Source organism: Talpa europaea (genome assembly GCF_964194135.1).
Source record: "Talpa europaea genome assembly, chromosome: 10".
Taxonomy (NCBI): domain Eukaryota; kingdom Metazoa; phylum Chordata; class Mammalia; order Eulipotyphla; family Talpidae; genus Talpa; species Talpa europaea.
The window spans coordinates 70,111,910-70,132,639 of NC_140077.1; the positions used below are offsets into that span (position 1 = coordinate 70,111,910).

The window sequence follows — 20,730 nt, forward strand, 5'->3', positions numbered from 1 at the left end:
TCTCCACTTGGAGCTGATGTCGTGCCTTCGGGGGCTCTGACAGAGTGGTGACAGGAGGTAATGGAGGTCTGTCTGTAGCTGAGCTCACACCCCGGGGCAGGAACCCACCGCCCCGTGGGCTCACAGCCAGCCTCTCTACCAGATGGGAAAGGCAAACAATGAATCTCAGAGAAAAAGGAAATTTCCTATTTTCTCATTAAACAAAATAGTCATAGTTGACATTAACCTCTTACATTTATGGAAATGAGCGTTCTCGTGGCATCTGAATGTATCAGCAGATTTCAGAACATGACTTTGTCAGGGCATAATGAAGGATTATATTCGGTTTCAGGGTATTCATTCCACACAGCTCAGGTGGGAAGCTACAAAAGGAATAAACAGGAAGGTGCTGAGGATTTGCTTTTTAAAGTAGTCTTGAATATTTAAAAGACAAACACGAATATCAAATAGTGATCAGAATGAAAAGAGGGCGAAGAAGAAGGGCCTGAAAAATAACACAACTGCAGACAGAGGCTGTGACACTGACATTGTGTCCAAAAATGGCACATCCACTGCCACAGGAGGGGCTTAGCTGTCACAGTTCTGTAGAGATTTTTAAGTACTAAGGTGATGAAATTCTACAATAAAACTGTTGTTAGATCAAGACCAGCTTGTTCTGCTCTTGACCCACCAGCACAGGCCACACTCTTGAAGGTGAGCAAGGTCCCAGGTCACAGAAGGACGGACAGAAGCTTCATCCCCCCCCAAACCTCCTCCCCACCCCCCCACTGTCCACTGTCCTATCCATACAACTAAGAGCAAAGAGCCAGGGCATCCAGGGCATCCATTCTGGTAGGTGTGCCCGCCCTATGGGGGGCCCTGGGGCCAGTGTGAATGTATGTGGACGGGCGGGTGCTGCAGGAGGAGGGAAGGAACGCTCACGGGAGGGGCTGGCCCTTATAAATGAGCAATGCTGGGTGTGCATTGGCGCTGATGTGGAAAGACCCCGCCCTAGGGGTGCGAGTGACCGACCTGTGGCGGCACAGGTCGTGAAAGAGCCCAGCCCAGGCCAGGGTGCTCCCGATTCAGTCCAGTCCCGACCAGGTGCTCCTGGGTCAGCCCAGCCCCAGTCAGGTGCTCTCAAGATTCATGGAACCTCATCTGCAGTGGGCTCATCATATATGTCTGCTGGGAACCAACTTTCAAAATGTAAAGCCTGTCCATGCGAAATCATGCGCCAGATAAAGAGGATGTCTGCATTGGAAAGGAGGAAGACTAGGAATGCAAATACACTTTACCCACATTTTTTTCAGAGCAAGAGGAGAACTTGGGGCTGTTGTATTAACGTGCTGTTCACAATAAAAATAAAAAACACAGGCCTCCCTGGTGGCGCAGCGGTTGAGCACTGGGCTGCAAAGCTGCCCACAGCCTCTGCAGCGCCGGTTCAATCCCCGGCCACTTCATCAATCCCCGGCCATTTCATCAGTCTGCCTGCTCTGTTCCCTGCTCTCATGGATTCTCTCACCCTCCCGTGCTTCTGACTGTACCCAGTGCTTGTATAAATAAAAAAATAAATCTTAAAAAAAAAGAAAGCAATCAAGAGAATAGAGATTGGAGCCAAGAGAGAAACACGTGGCCTGAGCCAGGTGCCATTATGGATGCCCCATCTGACAGGGTGGGTGAGAAGCCAAGACACCCCCCTGGGGGAGGAGCTGCTGCAGCTGGGCCTTGCCCCCATGATCCCAGGAGCCCCGCAGACCCGCCAAAGCCTCCTGGTATTGCCCCATCTCTGCCTTTGCAGACAGCTGGAAGGGGATATTTGAACAATAGCCCAAGGAATTTTCAGGACTCACAAAACCAATAAGATAGTGTGCGTTGGCTATATCAAAGGATGCGCTGGAAAAGCAATGTGGAGTGTGAATGTTTGTGAACTCATGATTAAATACCACTTTACTTTCTTCACTGGCGTCCCTCTTAAGGAAGAGGAAGTATTGACCAGCAGCACTAATCCTAGTCTAAATTTTGCTGTTAGGTTGCTGGAAAAGTCACGACACATTTTTGCTTGAAAAACAGAAAAAAAATATGTCATGACTTTTCCAACAACCCATTATTTATCACCATCACACTTCACACCTGGTTGACAGGCACAGAGACACGGCTGCCCATTGCCCCGCAGAGAGGCTGATGTCCTCCGCCTTCCACTTGAGGCTGAATGTACCTGACAGCTTGTTAAGTGGGGATTCTTAGGCTCTGCCCCAGCTCGAATGAAACAGGGTTTCTGGAGGTTCCGATCCAGTTCTCACAAAAGTCCTGAAACATACTGTAATCTGGAAACCACTGGCCTAAATGTTGACCTTGGAGATAATACACTGGAGCGGATGGGCATCTAGCGGCTCTCAGGGTCTGCTCCTCCAGGGCGGTGCTCCCCGTACTCCTCCCGCCACACTTACCCTACTGGGGGGCTGTCCCCACACTCTAAGACATGAGTGCCACGAGCACAAAGGTTTTGTCTACCCAACCTCGTGTGTCTGCATCTGCAGCCCACAGAATAACAGACAGCACACAGCAGGTGCTCTTGTAAACACGTCTCCATGGCGTAAAGGAATCCACACAGAGAGCATGATTCTCGGTGCGCTGAACCTCACATAACGTTCCTCCACAGGCCAGTAAGTTCAAGTCCATGTTGGCTGTGCCCCTACTCTGAGCCAGGGGCATGCAAAGACCAGCCAGGGCGCTAACTGCTACGAGGAAGGAAAGAGACGCAGCGATGAAATTAGTGGCATACAGCCCGCCTCAGTGGGTGCAGGAGAGAGACGGTCAGATGCCAGAGAGCACAGAGGGGGCAGCGCCTCGAGCTGGGAGCCAGTGGCTGGCCACTTGGGAGCGTGGGAAAGCCACCGTGTGTCTTAGAATGTTTGGATTCTCAGCAGTGGTCAAGGAGCAGGACAAGCAGATGGACACAATGTTCAGAATGAAGTGCAGACTACACAGGTCGAGCCAATTACCCAAACCAGAGTCCACTACAGAGCCCGGCTCAGAAACACCATCTGTCCCAAGAAGAAGGTTCTCTTTTCCTAGCTCTGTTCCTCTCTTTACTTGTGTCCTTCGCTGGGTGCAATGTCCGCTTTCCACGTGACTGGAAAAGCAACCAGGAGGCACAGCAAGGTGGCCGAGCCCCCACCGGCTGGTGCCGCCCCGCTCTCAGTGTGACCGTGGGCTTCATGGTGAGTGCCAGCGAGCAGCTGTTGCCCTCCCACATGGGATCCACTCTGGTGGCCAAGCACGTGTTTTGAAGTCAATTTAAAACACATGTAATCTTATGCTCACATTCAGTGAGGGTGAGAATCCTGCCGGGGACCCTGGGCAGTGGACGGAGGAAGAGTGATGGAGACACTGGACGACAGCCAGTGGAGAGGATCCAGCGTTAACAGGAGAGAGAGTTCCCTGAGTGGACCAGCCAGTCTAGGTAGGCAAATCACCATTTTATGCAAGCAAATCTGTGTCCTTTCTATTTATATCTGGACAGACTTTGAAGCAAGCTTGGAGATGACGGCTGGATTACACTTCAAATAGCCTGCTCTTGAAAACCATGGTTCTGGTTGGTCTCCAGCTTCAGCTGGAAGCACATTCTGCATTTTATGCCCCACCCCTGCACCCCGCCTCCAGTCCCCCAAGCCCCCTCCCCCGGCACCCCGTCCCTCCCCATGCCCCTGCTCTGCCCCACCTTGCCCCAGGTCCCCCCACCCCAGCACCATCTAACTTCACCATCAGGATTCCATTTCTGCCTCCTCCACGGGTGAGACGGAATTGCTGACGGTGACAGGACCGGCCTATGCGGGAGCCCTGAGCGTCTACTCTGACCTTCAGGGTCCATTTAAATACATGTCTACTTAGGGGGCAGTTTAGATTATTTTCGCATTTGTCTTTCTGCAGATTGTGGCCCAATTTATTCTGTGTCACAAATACATCGTTGAGGATTCACTACATTTTAAGAAAACAGACAAGTGTGACTGCACACAGCCAGGGTTGTTCTGAGATGCAAGATGATGGAGGACGATGCAGGAGAAACCTGGGGCTGAAGTCATAGGCGCTCCACTTCGAGGATGTGACTAACACCAGGTTTGGAGACAGACGAGGGGGTCTTTCCAGGCCCGGGAACGGCCTGCCGGAGTCCCCCATCTGGGCCATCTCTGCGGATAAAACCTAGCGGACTTCAGAGAACAGTCTCTCAAGGTGCTGAAGCAACAGCCCTGCCTGCCTGGTCCCCATTTGCTATAATTTCTGAGACAGAGAATTTCTCCTTCTGCATCCACGCGGTCCAAGTGGAATGAGCAGGGGCACCACCGGCATGTCAGGTCAGGTGAAACGGCCCGAGCCCTGCTTCGGCCTGTTCTAAGAGAAGGACCGATCTTAGAAGAGGGGGCTCCCTGCAAGTCGGATGCAGAGTGGGGGCAGGCAGCAAGTAGCACCCAACCAAACAGAATTTCTAGAAAACAGGAAGGAGAGTCATCGATAAACTTAATAAATGCTTTTCTATTTAGTTATCTGAAAAGACCAGGGCATCTTCACCTTTACACACATACTCATGTGCACATGCACACTTGTGCACATGGCACATGTGCAGGTAAGTGCACACAGACACAAATACACACACACACACAGATGATCATGATGTCTGAGGACATGGGCCAGGTGGAGGTTGGGCCCTTATTGAAAACATCTTTAATGGTTTATTAATTTTCAGGCCAACCTGGGTTTGCCACCCACACCCAATAAGCCCCCAAGGATGTAGCAAAGCATGCACGATGCTGGGCACAAGCAAAGGAAGAGAGATTTCACAAGTAACACCCCACAGGTCTCTTCCTCACTGAGCGGCCCTGGGAGGTGTCTGACCTGGTTTGGTGACAGCTACAAGTAAGCCCCTTACAAATAAGGAAAATCTCAGCTGTCAGCAACAGGTCCCTTGTTTCAAAGCCAGAAAAGACAAGTGAGGCATCCAGCGCCCACAGGCAGCTTCTCAGCCAACATACGCTCCCTCCTCACTTTCCAGGCCGTTTCTGAAAACACTCACGTGAACTGTTTCATCATTAGATTTGTGTTTTCACTTTAAAGCCTAACTCACTCACAACCTCCGGAAAGCCCACGGGAGTAACAATAAGGGGAAGGGTGTTCTCCCTGGAGAGCAACTCTGACAGCACCCTAAGGCCTCAGTTACCAGCCACAGTATATTCTAGCCACAATTCCCGTGTCTGAATGCACAAAGCTGCCATTTTTTAAAACTAAAAACTGCTAGGAATGCATGGTCTTTTGAGATTTCTTTTAAGGCCTTTTGGGATAGCCAGACGGGAGTAGCAATCTCTATGCTGTTCTGCTGTTCTGGTAACAACAAGCTTGGGCTTAGCCGGAACGGGAGGGCTGACACTGTTATTGTGACTGGTGAGAGTGTGTTTCTGTCTGGTTTAACTGGAAGTTAGAAAGAGAGAAAAAGAAAATATTTTCCTTAAGTATAAAACATACTCTATTTAATAAAGTATACACGTAAAGTTATATATTGGGTAAGAAGCCAAAGTAAAAAGAAAACAGCTGATAAGATTCCTGCTCAATCAGGGTTCCTAGGTAGAACACCAGAGGAGAAGGCCTGCCATTAAGGGTTGGCACGCCGCCAGCGCTGCCACACCACAGGAGACCGGACACTGTTCTGAGGAATCTTTTAATTTTTTATAAAAATCGAAGGCCTAATTTTGCAAATACAGCTTTCGAGCTGTATGAGCAATTGATCCGACACGGAAGGCACAGGATGACGTCACGCTGAGGGTGGGGCTGCGGTGTCCAGCATCCAGCCCGTCACCAGTGGCGGCGCGGGCACCTCGGGGGTCTGTCTGGACATGGCATGGCTCCAACAGAGTGGGTCCCCAGGCCACCAGGGCACACCCAGCGGGGTCTCGGGCTCACAGATAGTTCTCATCGGAATGTAGCTGCTGCTGCTTCCGAGGCAATCCAGGCTGACAAGGGATGTTTCCTCTCACTCCAGTTGTTTTCAACTTTCATCAGCTTCTCCGATATTTATGGTTTGTAAAAAGTGTGTCTGCACATGGGTGGCTTTCGAGGGTCACTCTTGGAAAGGAAGGCAGAAGCCAGGCCCTGCCCTGGAGCATCCTATGTGGGCAGAAAGGATGCGGGACGTGCTTTCGACAGAAGGGATAGCAGGTGGAGCAGCTGCCCCGGGTCGGTGTGGGTCAGCAGGTGACGCGTCTCTTTGGGCGAGGCCAAAGCACGTGGCTTTTCCCCAGAGGGATATGGAAAAGTCCTTGATGAAAACGATCGCTTGTCTGCACTGGGCATCGTGCTACTGGACGCGCTGGGTAGCTCGGACTGGTGAACCTGGGGACCCTCCACCGGGCTGCTGTCTGGGTGCCGGAAGCCCTTCCTGTGAGCTGTGAGGGAGGCAGGCTCAGAACCCCCAACACCAGGCCAGCATTGCGACATGCTTGACGGATGAAATGCTGGATGGTGCTGAAACATTGCAGCCGTTAGATTTTAAAATCATTTATAATGGTAATTTGTTCGTGAAACTGCTGGCTCTTTCACGAAGGTGAAGTAGATTCAGACCAACAGCGTGCTGCCCAGCGCTGAGGGCCTCGGCACGCGACTCTCCCTTTCCCAGGTGGGCTCAAGCGGAGTCTGTGCCGGGCCCCAGCCCCCTAGGCATGGATGGTCCTGGCAGGAGGCCAAAAGGATGCTCTAGGGCCCAGCTCCAGCTGTACCGTCGGCCACACCATCCGGGCAGCTGGCGGGATGCTTCCTGCAAGTGGCGGTCAGGACTCGAGGAGGGAGTGCCAGCGACACACCTGCTGCCCCTTGGACTCCTTCATCTCGGTCCAGTGGCTGAGCTCCTCCTCGCCTGAGCTGTTCAGCCCCAGGGAGATCCAGCCGATCATCTCCTTCCTTTTCATGCTGCGCTTGTTGTACACGGACAGGATGAGCGTGACGTCAGAGAGCTGGAACAGGGCCACCTGGAAGACGAAGGTCTCCTTGTACACGGGGTTGGGCTGCCCTCTGCGGATGGAGGTCTTGCAAGTAGACATCTCCTGGCCCATGGAGTTCAGCAGAGTCAACTTAACATACGTATCTACAGAGAACAGGACGACACACACAGACAGCATTGGCCACGGATTCCAGACAGCTCTTTGTTGGGATGTGTGCGGAGAGGATTATTTATTCTCGCTAAGGGTACGGCGTACAACATGCTCGATGGAAATTCAGCGAATTCCATTTTGAGCTCGATGCTTCTAAAACATGACAGCTACCGGGGTGCTAAGAGGGCACAGTCTGCTGGGACGGGAGACATCTTAACCTCACCACGCTGCAGTCCACTTAGAGGCCTGCCTCGCAATCCTTCCTCCACCCGCACCCCCCCCAACCTCGGCCCCGCACCCGCCCTGCCCAAACCGCCCCCGTTTAGCTTCACTAAGCAGGACGTCATAGCATCAATAGACACTCAGCAAGCTCGATTAGCCACGACACTGTGAAGCATTCCACTGTGTTCTCAGAGAATAAGGAAAAACAAACAAACAGAAATGAAGGCAAATGGTGGGGAGGAGAAGAGGGAGACGAGAATGCAAAGATGACATCAGAACAGCTTAGGATGAAATGTCAAAAAAATCTCTGCATGGATGTGGTTTTTAAATATATTCTTAAAACATTTAAGGGCCAAAATGAAGCCAAATGCATTAAGGACTCAATGTTCTGCAAATCCAGTAAGACTTCCTCCTGGTTTCATGCAAGAGTATATTTCATGTGCTTTGGGGGGAGTTGCAATAAATAGGGGAGGATTTCTTCTGGGCACAATAGAAGGTGAAATTTTCAGGATGGCATCTCGACTATTGTTATGAATCAAAAAAAATTGATGTGATGTTTCGTGTACAAAGTGAATTGTAACAGTTCACTGTCTGATTATTTGGGAGATAAACCCTCTCTTCAAATAATTGCGCGATCAAGTTCTTAGTCTCATGCAAATGATCTTCAGCATGTTAATCCATCATGTGTACTTCATATCAAAAGTTCAATCAATTTTAATGAAAATTACAATATTTCTCGTGAAATATCTATTTCTGTTGTAGGAATCAAAATACAATGAATGAAAAAAAGAAAACCTTTAATTTGAGAAGTTTTGCTTCTTTTATAAATACTCTGAATACCATCATCCATAATCAGAGATCCAGTCTAAGTTAGTTTTTATTTCAAGTACCACAGATAAGAAATGTGCATATTTTTGGAAACCAACATGGTGGACAGCTTCAGTGCTGGCAAGTTGGAGGGGATTTTGTTTTTGCATGAAAAGACAACATCCAATTAGCCTCTACAGGACTCACCTCGGATTATATAAACCTGTCCACCTATCAAGTGTTTTAGACAACAGAACAGTCCATCTGACAACAGGGGGTGGAAAGCAGTAAAAGAAATAATGACCAGATGTCAATTGTTGGGTGAAAGAGGGTCAAAGGTTAGAGTTAAAGCGGAAACACTGTTCACTGGCGTGAAAGAACACAAAACTTGAGCATTTTAATTCAGGTAGAGGGGCTGGGTAAATTTCATGGGATAAGGATTTTAAGGTCATCGTGTAATCTTCAACAAGAATTACATTGTTTTCAAGGGGGGATATCTCCAGGATGAGATCCTTTTGGTCTAAAGCACACCGAACATAGAATCATGCCAATTATCAGGCTATAAAAGACTGATCAAAAGTCATTCAAGGCTCAAGATTATTATGAGGCTGAAATTTAAGCTTATCCATTCAATATTTAATATTTCAAATACTTTTTCAATACTCCCAGGGGCATATAAAATTATATGATGCAAAACCAAATAGAAACTATCATCATTTTTGCTCTCTTGTGATGCCACTATTTCTTTGGCTAAAAATTGGATTATTTAGTCGACAATACAGTTCAATTTAGTACCCAGCTATGAAGGGTCACAAGCTTAATAATATTTATACCAATTATTTGTAGCACGAGACAGGTTGATAGCTTTCTATGTCATATTTTACTTCATAAATACTTCGTAAGACTCATTTTCAGGTTGACGTGCTCCCTCCCAGTGACAACTAGCCTCCTGAGACTGAAGGTCCAGTCCTCACCTCATGGCAGCTGCTACCACCTGCTCTTTGCCCTGCACGCCCTGACCCCTCTTCACCTGTCCATCATCCCACCTGCCCGCTTCCTTCACCCCATTCTACTAGTGCTCCTCCACTCCTACCGCAAGAGGAAACATGTATTATAAGGCTACATTTAGCATCTCAAGTTAAATATTTGTTGAAAAATTAAGCCACCAGCGAAAGTTGAAGCAGCAAGTGACAGCTGCTGGCTGAGGTGACCTGGTCACACTCTGGTGTTTGCTGCTGCATCCCAAGAGCATGTCAGGGCGGGCGAACACATTTACCTCTGTCGCAGGCCTCACCACCCTCCTGATCAACCGTCTAGAACGTCTGCTCATTTCAGTTCCCTCCAGACTCTCCCTTTTGCATTCTCTGTGTGAGTTCACGAGAATCAAGTCACGGGGCCTAAGCTGCTGGTTCTAGCCATTGTTTTTTCCTCCCTTGGCATTTTTCCTTCTGAAAAGGGAGTAAGCCCAGCCTGCTTGCACACACCCTTACCTGCTCTGAGGTCACTGCTGCACTGACAGAAACAACCGCAATGTTATAAATAATGGAATGGTGGAGAGGCAGCTAGCCCAAGCATTTCCCACGAACATACTCGTGGTTTTGAACTTTTAGCTCAAGACTTTCCATGGTGTGTGTAAGAAGGAAGGTTTCCTCCAGTGCTGTGGGCAAAGCAAATATAATTTTATGACTCTGATTGGAAAAGGAATTTTCAGGACATTGAGAAGCAAATTTAATTCGAAGGTGGAAAAAGTTTTCTCCAGTAATGAGTCCGTAGGTGGAGTAAAAGATGCTTTAAGCAAGTCTGTGATAAATCTGAAACACATTCAAGGTAGCCACTACTTTTCAAGGTTTCCTTTCATGTTTTTTCACCTTGGTATTAACAGCTTTAAGTTTAGAGATGCATGAGGAAGCTGCTACTTTCCCAGTTTATTTCTCCCAGGCGTCAACAACCTGCTGGGAGGCATATCCAGCGCCAATTTCTCTGTGCTCCCACAGCTTACCCAGGCCCTGAGCTGGGAGAGGGGAGATGGGGGAAGTGTGAGAGGGCAATGCCTGCCTCTGGGCGAGCAGCAACCTCTTCCTACTCTGCTTGTCCCGGGAAAGGCAAAGCACACGCCCTTAAGTCCCTGCCGGCAACACTGATTTATAATTTTAAAGTTGGAAAAATGTGAAGAAACACCTACGTTTCTTCCTAAATTGTCAGAAAAGGAAAAAGAAAAGCATCTATACATTGGTTGTTAGGACTGCCCACAGACAGAAAACATCAGTCTTCGGTTGGCAACAACAGCTACACATATCCCTGCTTACATTTGTGGAATGTTATTGATTTTCCTGGCATGAGATTCCGGCTAAGATAGTGAGAATTGACTCTGCGGACACTATGAAAAGGTATGTCTTGTCACCTTACAATTAATCTTTTGAATTCCAAATTTTCCTACTTCTCGAGTGACTGGAAATAGAAAACATGAAACAGAGAAGCTGGTGATCACAGCATTTCATTCTGATCAGTTCAGACTAAAGGGTGGGACTGAAGCCCCTAACACCTTGAGTCCCATAAGTGCAGAAATAAGAGAATTAAAAAATTGTGTCACTCACTGGGTGGCCTGTTTGCTGCCAAGTGCTTGAAGTGGCTGCCTTTGATCACTTCGGCCGACAGTCTCCCCGTCGTTGCATTGTACAGCAGGCCAACGAGGATTTCTGGGACAGAGCCGTGCTCCAGGGATTGACATGAGGATGCACTTTCACTACAGGACATTTCTGACATGCTCACCTGGGAGTCACAGCCCTGTAATCAAAAATGAAAGTTTCATAGTATTTTATTAATAAAAAACAAGAGAGACTGTGTCAGTGTTGTGAGGAGTGAAATTAGGTGGGTGTATCACAGCAAAGACAAGAGTTACAGGCAGAAGTCCCAATACACTAGATTGTAAATGTTGTTCTTAGCATATTTTAGTCCCTGGAGCTCTCTTCATTGCACAACAGTCAAAGAAATAATAGATAAGAAGGATTCATAAATTTCTGCATATTTACATATACATCAGAAAAGATTAAATTCTTAAAAGTCATAGATGTTAATAATTGTTTTCTGAATGTGAAATGTTGCTTAAAGATTTGTTGACTTTGACAGATTTATGTCTTCATTGAAAACTTTTAAAGACAGCAATCGGCACATTTGATTAAGTAAACAAGACAAAACTATGTATTTATAAACATATCTGTAAAAGACAGAGACAGAACCTTGAAAAGGAATGGATGGGAAAATGTTTACCATGCAAATAATAACCAAAGAGAATCGATGTAGCTATGTCAGTATCAGTCACGGGTAACTTTAAGGCAACAACCATGACCAGAGATGAAAAGTACACACAACAATGATAAAACTTTTGAGTTGCTAGGAAGATAAAGTAATTGCAAAGTTCCTTACACTTAATAACTTGGGTTCAAAACACAGAAAGCAAGAATTGCCAGAACCAGAAGGAAGAACGAATAACTAACACCCATGAGGAGAACTGTGGCACACTTGCTTCTTTCAGTCACTACCGGAGAAGCAGACAAGTAAAACAGTGAGGACGTAGAATGTCACAAGAAACAAATCTGACCCAACGGTGATGTGTAGAACACCAACCTTACAACTACAGAAAATCTATTTTCTCAAGTACATGGTGGAATTTTCATTGAAAATTTAGAAAATTAAAGCAAATAACAATGACTTTCAAATAGAGGAAATCATTCAGCATACGCTTTTCCATGAGTTAGAAATCCAAACTATCTTCTAGTGAAAATTAAGGATACACTTCTATATAACCCATGGAAAACGAAATGACAGTGAAAATACGCTATTTGAAAAGACTCGTAAGAATAGACCAACGCTGGAGTGTTCAATTATGGAAAGCAGAGAGGATGGCACAAACAACAAAGATCAGAGATGAAAAAGGAGACACCATTATAGACTCTAGAGACGCAAGAAGACAAGGGATGGCATTAACAGCTTCCTTCCAACAAATTCACAACTTTGACGAAATGGATGGATTCCTAGAAAACTGCAACAAACCAAAAAGGACACAAGCAGCAAGAGAATATCTGAACAATCATGTGGAAGAAGCAGAATTTGTAATTAAACACCTTCCCCAAACAAACCAAAACCAAAACGCTTTTTTAAAAAAAAATTATTTATTTATGCATACAAGAGATGGGGTACAGGCCAAAGGTGTGTGTGTGGGGGGTTGTTTCACCAGAGACAGAGCAGGGAACAGAATAGGCAGATCTACTGAAATCTACTGAAGGGAGCAGCAGGCAAGGCAGGAGAGGTCTGCTGCGCCCTGTGGGTAGCTCCTTGGCAGAGGATCAAAGTCATGCTGCAGAGGCTGAGGACAGCTTTATAGGTTGTGTCCCAACCCTTTGCGCCACAAAACTAAAACTCTTTAGCTAGATGGCTTAGTAAATTCTAATTAACAATGCTGTCTTTCCCAGACTCATCCAGATAGCAGGCAAGAGGACACACTCTCTCCAGTTGCCTTTAAGAATCTAGCAAAACCTTCAAACCCAAACCTGACAAGGACATTATAGGGGGGGAAAAATCACAGGACATCTTTATTTGTGAACTTAGATTCAAAACCCCAAGTAAATGACTAGAAAACCAAATCTAGCAACATGTACCATCACATTTAATGTAAAAAGTCTTTACTGTTTCCCCTTTGATGTAAGGAATGGGGCTCACATGCTGGCTACTCTCACTGTGGGCAGCAGGGCAGTGAGATGCCAGTGGCCAGGGTCCCAGCGTGGATTAAGTGACAGAGGGCAATTTGGAAGAGAGGCAGTGGGATGGTCCTTGGGGGTGTCATGTCACTGCAGGCACATGAAGCCCGGACCTGCCCACATGTGGAGCAGAGTCACCCCGATGTTGCTGTGTACCAGCCCCATGCCCGAAGATTTTTATTAGAAAGAGCAACTGTTAGAGCATAAATATAACCTATGTAGGCACAGATGCAACAATGATATGTGCAACCCGTACAGACCACTAAGAAGTTATCAGGAGACATTTGAAAATGCTAAATAGACCATATTTATTCATGTGTCAGGAGGCTCAATTCTGTGATATTTGCTACTTATCAACCAAACGCCATCAGTTGGTTGCTTGGTGGGGCTGGTGAGCTGGTCTACCTGGGTGTGGTAGTGGCACGCGGTGGGCACGAGTCCCACCACCTGCTCAACAGGACCAGCACAACAGGTAGCCAGACAGGCTCCCATGTCTGGTTTTCCCACTCTCCCAATGCATGTTGGGTTTCACATGGAAAGAGGTTTAATGAAAGGATTACTGAGCCCAAGGATGCAGCAGATTCAAGTGAACACACAATGGCAGAAATAAATGTTTAAGATTTTCCTTAAAGATTGCAAAATGGATTCACTCTATCAGTTTAAAATAAAGACTGGGCTAGAAGATTTGGGGTGCCCTGGGGGGCAACAGACACCCAAGGGTGTGGTCCTGCACCCCTGAGCCCCATACTGGGCTGTCAGCCAGTGTTACCTCAATGAAAAAAATAGCTTAAGAATAATAAAGATGGTTACGCGATTTGCTATGCGAGATTTAAAAGATTTTTAGATTTAAATAAAAATGAAAGATGCTTTCTACAATAGAAACACAGTTTGAATCTACCACGGGCCGTGAGGGTGACAGCCTCCCTGCACTAACAGGCAGTGTCCACACCTGACACTGAGCCCCGGAGGACAAGGCCAGAGGGCAGAGAACAGCATGGCCCAGCATTGCCAGGGACACTTGCCGGGTAGCGTGTTTGCACGATCTGATTTGTAACTTCACTCAGGACATGGCGTCACTTGTGAGATGCATCAGGACCACACCTGGCAGTGGGGCATTTGCTCTGCAAGGCCTTCCTCAGCCCATTAGGACACCTTGAGTCTCCACAATGTTGCATTTTTCACATGAAGATAATAAGAGATGAGCTTGGCATTTCTTACCAGCTCAGAGGTGGTACTGCCCATCCTGAGCCAAAAAAAAAAAAAATCCCGGGAAAGACCCCGTCTCCTGAGAAGAGCCAACGCCCCCCTTCCCCCACCACCTCGTGCTGCAAATCGTCACCACAGCAAGCAGCAGGCGCGTGAGGCAAACAGGCCCTGGCAGACAGAAGGCAGCTGTGTCTGGGAGAGCCGGGTCTGGACTCACCCTCAGAAAAGGCACAGGCATGGCCTCCCTGCATCTGCGCCAGTGAGGACCTTGCTAGTGTATGCGGGCACAGGAGGACCTGTGCGGGTGTGCATGGGCATGGGGAAGAGCCTTGTGGGTGTCTGAGGTCACGGGTGGGAGGGTGTGCACAGGCAGGGGCGGGCAGGTGTGTGAGGGGACAGTAAAGGCAGCAAGTCAGGGCTCCCTGCAGGGAAGCGAGTTAAGTGGACACCGTGGCCTGTGCCAGGGAACAAGCCCTGCACGAGGGCCCCCAGACGGCGGTTGCTGGGCCAGCAACATCACCCAGTGCCCCCATAGGCTGCCCCCACTGCCCCTCAGGCAATGTCCACTCAGTGTTGGGACCCCCGCAGGCCTCAGCCCCAGCTCCCCTGACTGCAGGGGAGTGACCCAAAGCCAAGCGCACCCCAGTGCCAAGGAGGATGACTTAGCAAGAGCCGCCGCTCCCCACCCCAAGTGTAACCTCTTCCCACTCGACGCAGTGTCCCCCTTCCAAAGGCCTACTCTACGCCAGCTGCGGGGGGAGTGGCGTGAACACTTCTGTGCCCGCAAAGGTCACGAGGACAGCAATTGACAAACTCAGTGTCATGTCGCCCGCAGAGGGCTCAGCTCGCGAGGGGCCTGTGGACACGGCTGGCCCCAGGATGCATCCCGCCGGGTGTTGACAGGTCTGAGGAACAGGGACGGGAGGCTGCATGGGGCAGAAGCTGCAGACCTGCTGGGCGGCCACCTCCTCGCCTACCCTGCGCTGGACCACGCTTGGGATCCCGGGTCCAGCTGCTGCCACTAGCAGGGTCACAGCCCTGGTGCCGCCGGAGCTGGTTTCCCGCTGCTCGAGGGAGCATCCGACTGCCAATGGGGCGCACTCGGGAAGACTTCCTGGGAGCTTTTGTGAAAACAGGTGATGTAGGCACAGCAGGGGATGAGTTCTTCAAAGGGGCTGCCACCCATGTAGGCCAGGACCAGGTGTCTCACATCCTGGAGCACCCACCTCAGGCCCCGCCTCGCCCCACACACTGAGCCCCATCAGGTTAGGGAAGGAAGGGTGACGGCTGATTTCAGGAGGAGACAACCGGGGCAGCCCCGAGCCCAATACCCTGTGCTGAGTGAAGGCAGCCTCTATCCGTGACTGGTGTGGACCCCACTGAGCCTCAGGGGTGCCTCAGGGAGCCGTGGATGGCTGAGGCATTGAGAGTCCAAGGAGGTGTTGGCGAGGGGCAGAGAATACCCGACTGGCGACACCAAAGGCCAGAGGCCTCGGGGCTTCAGCCCCCTACTCCCTGCTTAGGCTGGCTCCCCAAAGGCGGCTTTGCCCAGGCTGCAGTCCTGCCACTAGTTGCCTGACACCCTGGGTGCGGTGGGGGCCAGGACGATTATCCAGGGCCTTGGGTAAAGTCACTCCCGGAAACAGAGGGGCCGGTCAGCCTCCTGAGCAAAATCTGAAGCCCTGGTCGCAAGATGTGGATGCCGGGCAGAAGTCAGGTGCCCTCCATAAGGCCTGTTACTGAATTCTGGGTCCTGCCTCCTGGGACCCGGGGCTGCTATGGAGCCCAAGCTCAGAGCCGAGGGCCTTGGGCATAGGGTGCCTGGGGTCAGATGCTTGGGTCAAAGGGCAAATGACTGCGCTCAGTGGACACTGGGTTTGGCAGGAGGAGTGGGCAACAAGAAAACTCATTTTCTCTTTCATCAAAACTGAAAACTGCCTGTACTGATAAGAGGGTTTGAGATACAAGAAAGATGAACGGCAGAGCAGTAAGGAAAACGGCATCCTGTAGACGCGGCCACCGGCTCTCCCCCCGCCCCACACCCAGCTCCCTGTTGCCCGCTCTCCCCCCACACCCATTCCCCCTCACTGGCTCCCCGCCCCACCAGCTCCCCCCATCAGCTCCCTCACGCCAGACTCCCCCTTCCCCGCCCCCCCCCCCCCGCAGCTCCCCCCTTCCCCTCCCCCGCCAGCTCCCCCCCAGCATCTCCTCCCCAGCATCTCATCCCCAGCATCTCCCCCCCAGCCCTCCCCAGCAGGCACTGGGTGTCCAGGATGACCAGGCCACACAGGCAAGTCCCTTCTGCTGAGTCAGCATGAACACGGTCGGCCTGGCATTTCTGCACGTCTGCTTGCACGTGGATTGGTTCATAAAGTTCGTAAATTGCTTTGCTCGTGCTCTCAAATAACTCCTGGGCTGTAGATACTATTTCAGAGGGTGGGAGGAGATTTGAGTAATTTTGACACCAACTGGACAAAAAGAACTTTAAAAACCCAGAAACCAATCTCATGTACAAAAATGGATGCAAAAATGTGCAACTAAACATTGTTGAGTCAAACTCAGCAAAAAACCTCCACATTGTATATGTCAAATAACACCTATTTTATGAATATGAAGTGGGATCAAGGGGAGCTCAAAAACCAGCACCCAAAAAGCAGGGAGCAACGAAACTGGGACAAAGATTTTGACCTAAGGATGAAGAATACACCTGTTAACCAAGGAGGTGTTGACTTTTCCAATGCAATCCAAAGGCTTCTCAGATATGTAAGAATTCCAGTACAATGCACGAAATAGGTATTATTCCAGGACAGTCTTTGTTCATCAAAGTTAGATAAAAGTTGACTTTGAAACTCAATTATCATTTTCTTTTTTCTTTTGTAAGGATATTTTTCACTACAAATTAAATCTCGTTAATGGTAGTAAGTCTTTTCATGTTGTCTATTATTCCTAAATCACATTTTAGAAATTTATAGTTTTCAAGAAAATTGCTTATTTTTAGCTATATTTTCAAAATGGTTTCTCTTGAGTTATTATCTTTATGATTTTGGAATTTCCACTGAATTTATGATTGTTTCCTTTTCATTTAACACATTCTTTTTCCCTTCTATATGAACATCTCTTGAGGGTTATCTATTTTATTAATAAAAAAACCAGATTTTTAAAACTTCTTTACTATTTCTCTTCCCTTTATTTCTCTTTGTTTTCATTTTCTAACTTCTTGAATTGAGGCATGCCTAGCTCATCAATTTGCACTCTTACCTTCTGACAAACATATTTAAGGCTCTACATTTGCCTATAATACTGTTACAGCTGCACCCACAAATTTAATTATGCTTTTACTTTTGATTCTAAATATTTCTAATATCTATCATGTATCATTCCGGAACCTGAATTAACTTAGAACATTTTTGTTTGTTTGAGTATCCAAATATGCAGATTTGGGGGTGGGAGGGCACAGGACTGCCTCCCTGACCTCTCCTTCTACCAGGGGACTTGTAAACATCCTCAGACAGCGACTTGTTACTAGATAGGTATTCCCTGCTATTCCTAAAGACAATCTGGGCCCTCAGGTGGCCGCTCCATCTGCTTAAATATCTTTTCCCCAGATAGGGGAACATTGCTCACTCCCTCAGCTCCACTGAGGGCTGGCTCACATGTTATGTGCCCAGAGCGTCTCACCCCAGTCCCATATTTATGTCTGCTTCCCCACTAGCACTCTCAATCCTGCTCAACCTGTTTCTGTGTTTCGACATATAACTAACCTCCCACATTGCATGTTTATCCCATTAATATGTTTATTGCAGCTCCTTCCTAAATGACACCCCAACTTGAATGACACCGCTCACAGATCAAAATGTATTTCTGTTTTTCACTGATATCCACTGGATAATAAGAACAATGTTTGGCTTGCAGTGCATGCTACAGATATATGTTGAATGGATTTTAAGTTCATTTTAATGTGGTCAAAGAATGAGGTTTGTGTGACGCTGATTCTCTGACATTTGTGGAGACTTCTGTTGTGGCCGAGCCTGGGGCTGATATTTGTAGCTGATCTACATGTGCTTGTATTCACTGGGTAGAGGTCCCACATATAGCTACTAAATAAACTAAACTTATTAAGTGCAACTCCGGCCTTCCTGACCTACCAGCATTTTTCTGCTTGACCCATCTCTGCCTGCCTGCCTGTGCAGCCCATCTCCATGTTTAACTATCTCTTGTCTCACAGGGCTTCTCCCATCCACTTTCTTCTGCACTCAGCATTCCTTATTAAATCATACAATCAAGCAATTGTCCCAGCTCTGGGCCATGAGTGCCAAACTCTCTCGATCTTTTCCTGGGAACACCTGGAGTCTGCCTGTTCCTGTGAGTGGCCACTTAAGGTGCCCTCATGCCTCAGAGGTAACACCCACTGCCTGCTGATGCTCAGGGTTGTTGAGAGGCCCCTGCCACACACACTCTTGCTTTCTTCTGCTTCCCCTGTGGTTACTTTATATCATTTTGGCTTTGTGCATCTTCTCACTGCAGTCTTAAAAGGGTGTGTCCCTGCCCCAATTCCGCTGAGGACCCGGGCTTTCCCCAGCTGAGGCCTGTGTGCCCAAATGCTGCTCTCCTCCCAGGCTCTCATGCTGGTGTTCTTGTCAGAAAGTACCCTCAGCATCTCACTCCAGCATCCATCCTCCTTACCCTCTTACTCATATTTTTCATTGATTCTATTTTTAAGGACTCTATTTTTTGTTCTAGAAGCTCCATATGGTCATTATTTAAATCTGCCTCTTCCCCCATATTGTCTTGTTCTTTCCTTGTGGCTTCATTTACTTCTTCTTAGCTCTTTATTCATTTAAGACATATTTTTTATCATCTCTCTCACAGTGTTCTATTAGTTCGTGTCCTCAAGATGTCAATAAAGATCCCTCTGGGTCTGCTGACTGCACTCGCCCGGGATCCTTTCTTTCAACTTATGTATGTTTTCTAATGTTAGCTCACTTTCAGTGGGGATGGTTTTTTTCTGTGTGAATGCTGTGTGGTGGTGGCATGGTTACCTAAACAGAACAGGGTTTCATTTAAGGGAAGGAGTGAGGAGCAACAGGGAGTGTGCGCTGGTGACGACCAAGCATGTCCCATGCTTCCCTCCTGCCTGATGCCGCACTGTGTCCTCAGGTGGTTCAGAGACGCTCCCACCATCTCACCATCCTAATTTACTTGTGATGACTTCAGGCCAGTTGCAAAAAGTAGTTAGTAGACCACACCCTGTTGATTCTACTGCAGGAAACACACTAGAGCAGAACAAAACAGCGATGGGGGCTCAGCGGCAGAGACACTTCTTGGCCACCCTGCATGTGCGCTAGCCTTCCTCACCTTTCTATCCAATGTAGCACACCCCACAGGAGGCGGCTCTGTGGTCCTCCCTGCCAGACGGGAGTCGTGGGTGCAGAGCCTGCTGAGTGGAAAGAGGGGTGTCATGTCACATGGGGTGAGCAGGCCTGGACACCAGCAGCAGGGAGGCAGGACAGGTAACTGAGCCACAAGGAACAGCTCCGCCTACAGAGTCAGGCGGGCATGGCCTGGCCCCAGGCAGCGACGCGTGCTGCGGGTGTAGGCCGCTCACACCTGCACGGCCCTTGTGGTCTGTCTGTGCACACTTTACATTATAAGTAAAGATGTACCCGGAAACAAAACAAAACCTCAGAAATGTCTGATTTGCTCTAATCAGTCTTGGAGATTGGGGAACATTTCTAGAGGGAGCAATGGCACACAAGTTCTGGACTGGACAACCTTAGCACACATGACCAACTGTGACTTCTGATTCAAAATTAACATGACCATCCTCCCTGTCTTCCTGCTGCTCCAGCACATTCTGAAATTGCTAGACTTTGCTTGCTTTGAGTGAGGAATGTGGGTCAACGGAGAGACATACTAGGTCATAGAGACAGTAAAAACATGCACCTCAGAAATGTTTTCATATGTACACTGGGTGGTATGTGAGCTTTTCAAAATTGGTCACTAACCCTATAGATGCTAGAATGACAGATGTTTGGGACCCCAAACGCCTCTGGGCTTCTCTTTAATAAACTTACTTTAAATGAGGTGATTTGAATCCATGTTTTCAGTAAAAATACAATTTATTACTGTGGCCAAAACTACATACAATGACAATTAGAAAACAACACCCCCACAATATGTCCAAATGTTTTCTAGGCTTTGGCTTATGTTCTGTTATCCACAGATGACTGGTTTTCCAACTGGAGTTACCGGTGTCTATTGAGTTTCATTTTGTAAAACAGAATTTTAACCATTTAACTAAAACAGTAGCAATAAAACACAAATGTGAGTGTTAGCATGGGAAGGCGTGTTCTGGGAAGGGCAGCCTCCCAGTCAGGCCACGGGGGCTGGCAGTGACAGCATGGTGACCTGACGAGGGTCAGAAGCCCCAGCCTCAGCGTCTTTATCTGCACGAGTGACTGTCAACTTTCTTAGTAGCAAAGCCACCTGTTAACTTGGTGTTCACACTTACTTTCACCGCAAATTTAATTCATGTTTGTTTGTATCTTGGACTAAAGACTCACTTGCTGCTTCTGTGTAACTGAGAAGCATCTGGAGATGGCAGAGCAACTCTTTAAAAAGTTACC

At 48.1% G+C, this 20,730-nt stretch overlaps 1 protein-coding gene across 1 annotated transcript in view; it reads right to left on the reverse strand.

Annotated features, from left to right (window-relative positions):
- Positions 1 to 6,794: 6,794 nt before the first annotated feature.
- The window catches only part of SYT14 (synaptotagmin 14), a gene marked incomplete at both ends in the record, with an annotated part of 119,978 nt that continues 106,042 nt past the window's right edge, over positions 6,795 to 20,730 (reverse strand). The window contains 3 exons of the mRNA XM_084245502.1: positions 6,795 to 7,108; positions 8,352 to 8,408; positions 10,739 to 10,928. Coding sequence (XP_084101628.1) covers positions 6,795 to 7,108; positions 8,352 to 8,408; positions 10,739 to 10,928 — 561 coding nt within the window. The remainder of the gene's footprint in view (positions 7,109 to 8,351; positions 8,409 to 10,738; positions 10,929 to 20,730) is intronic.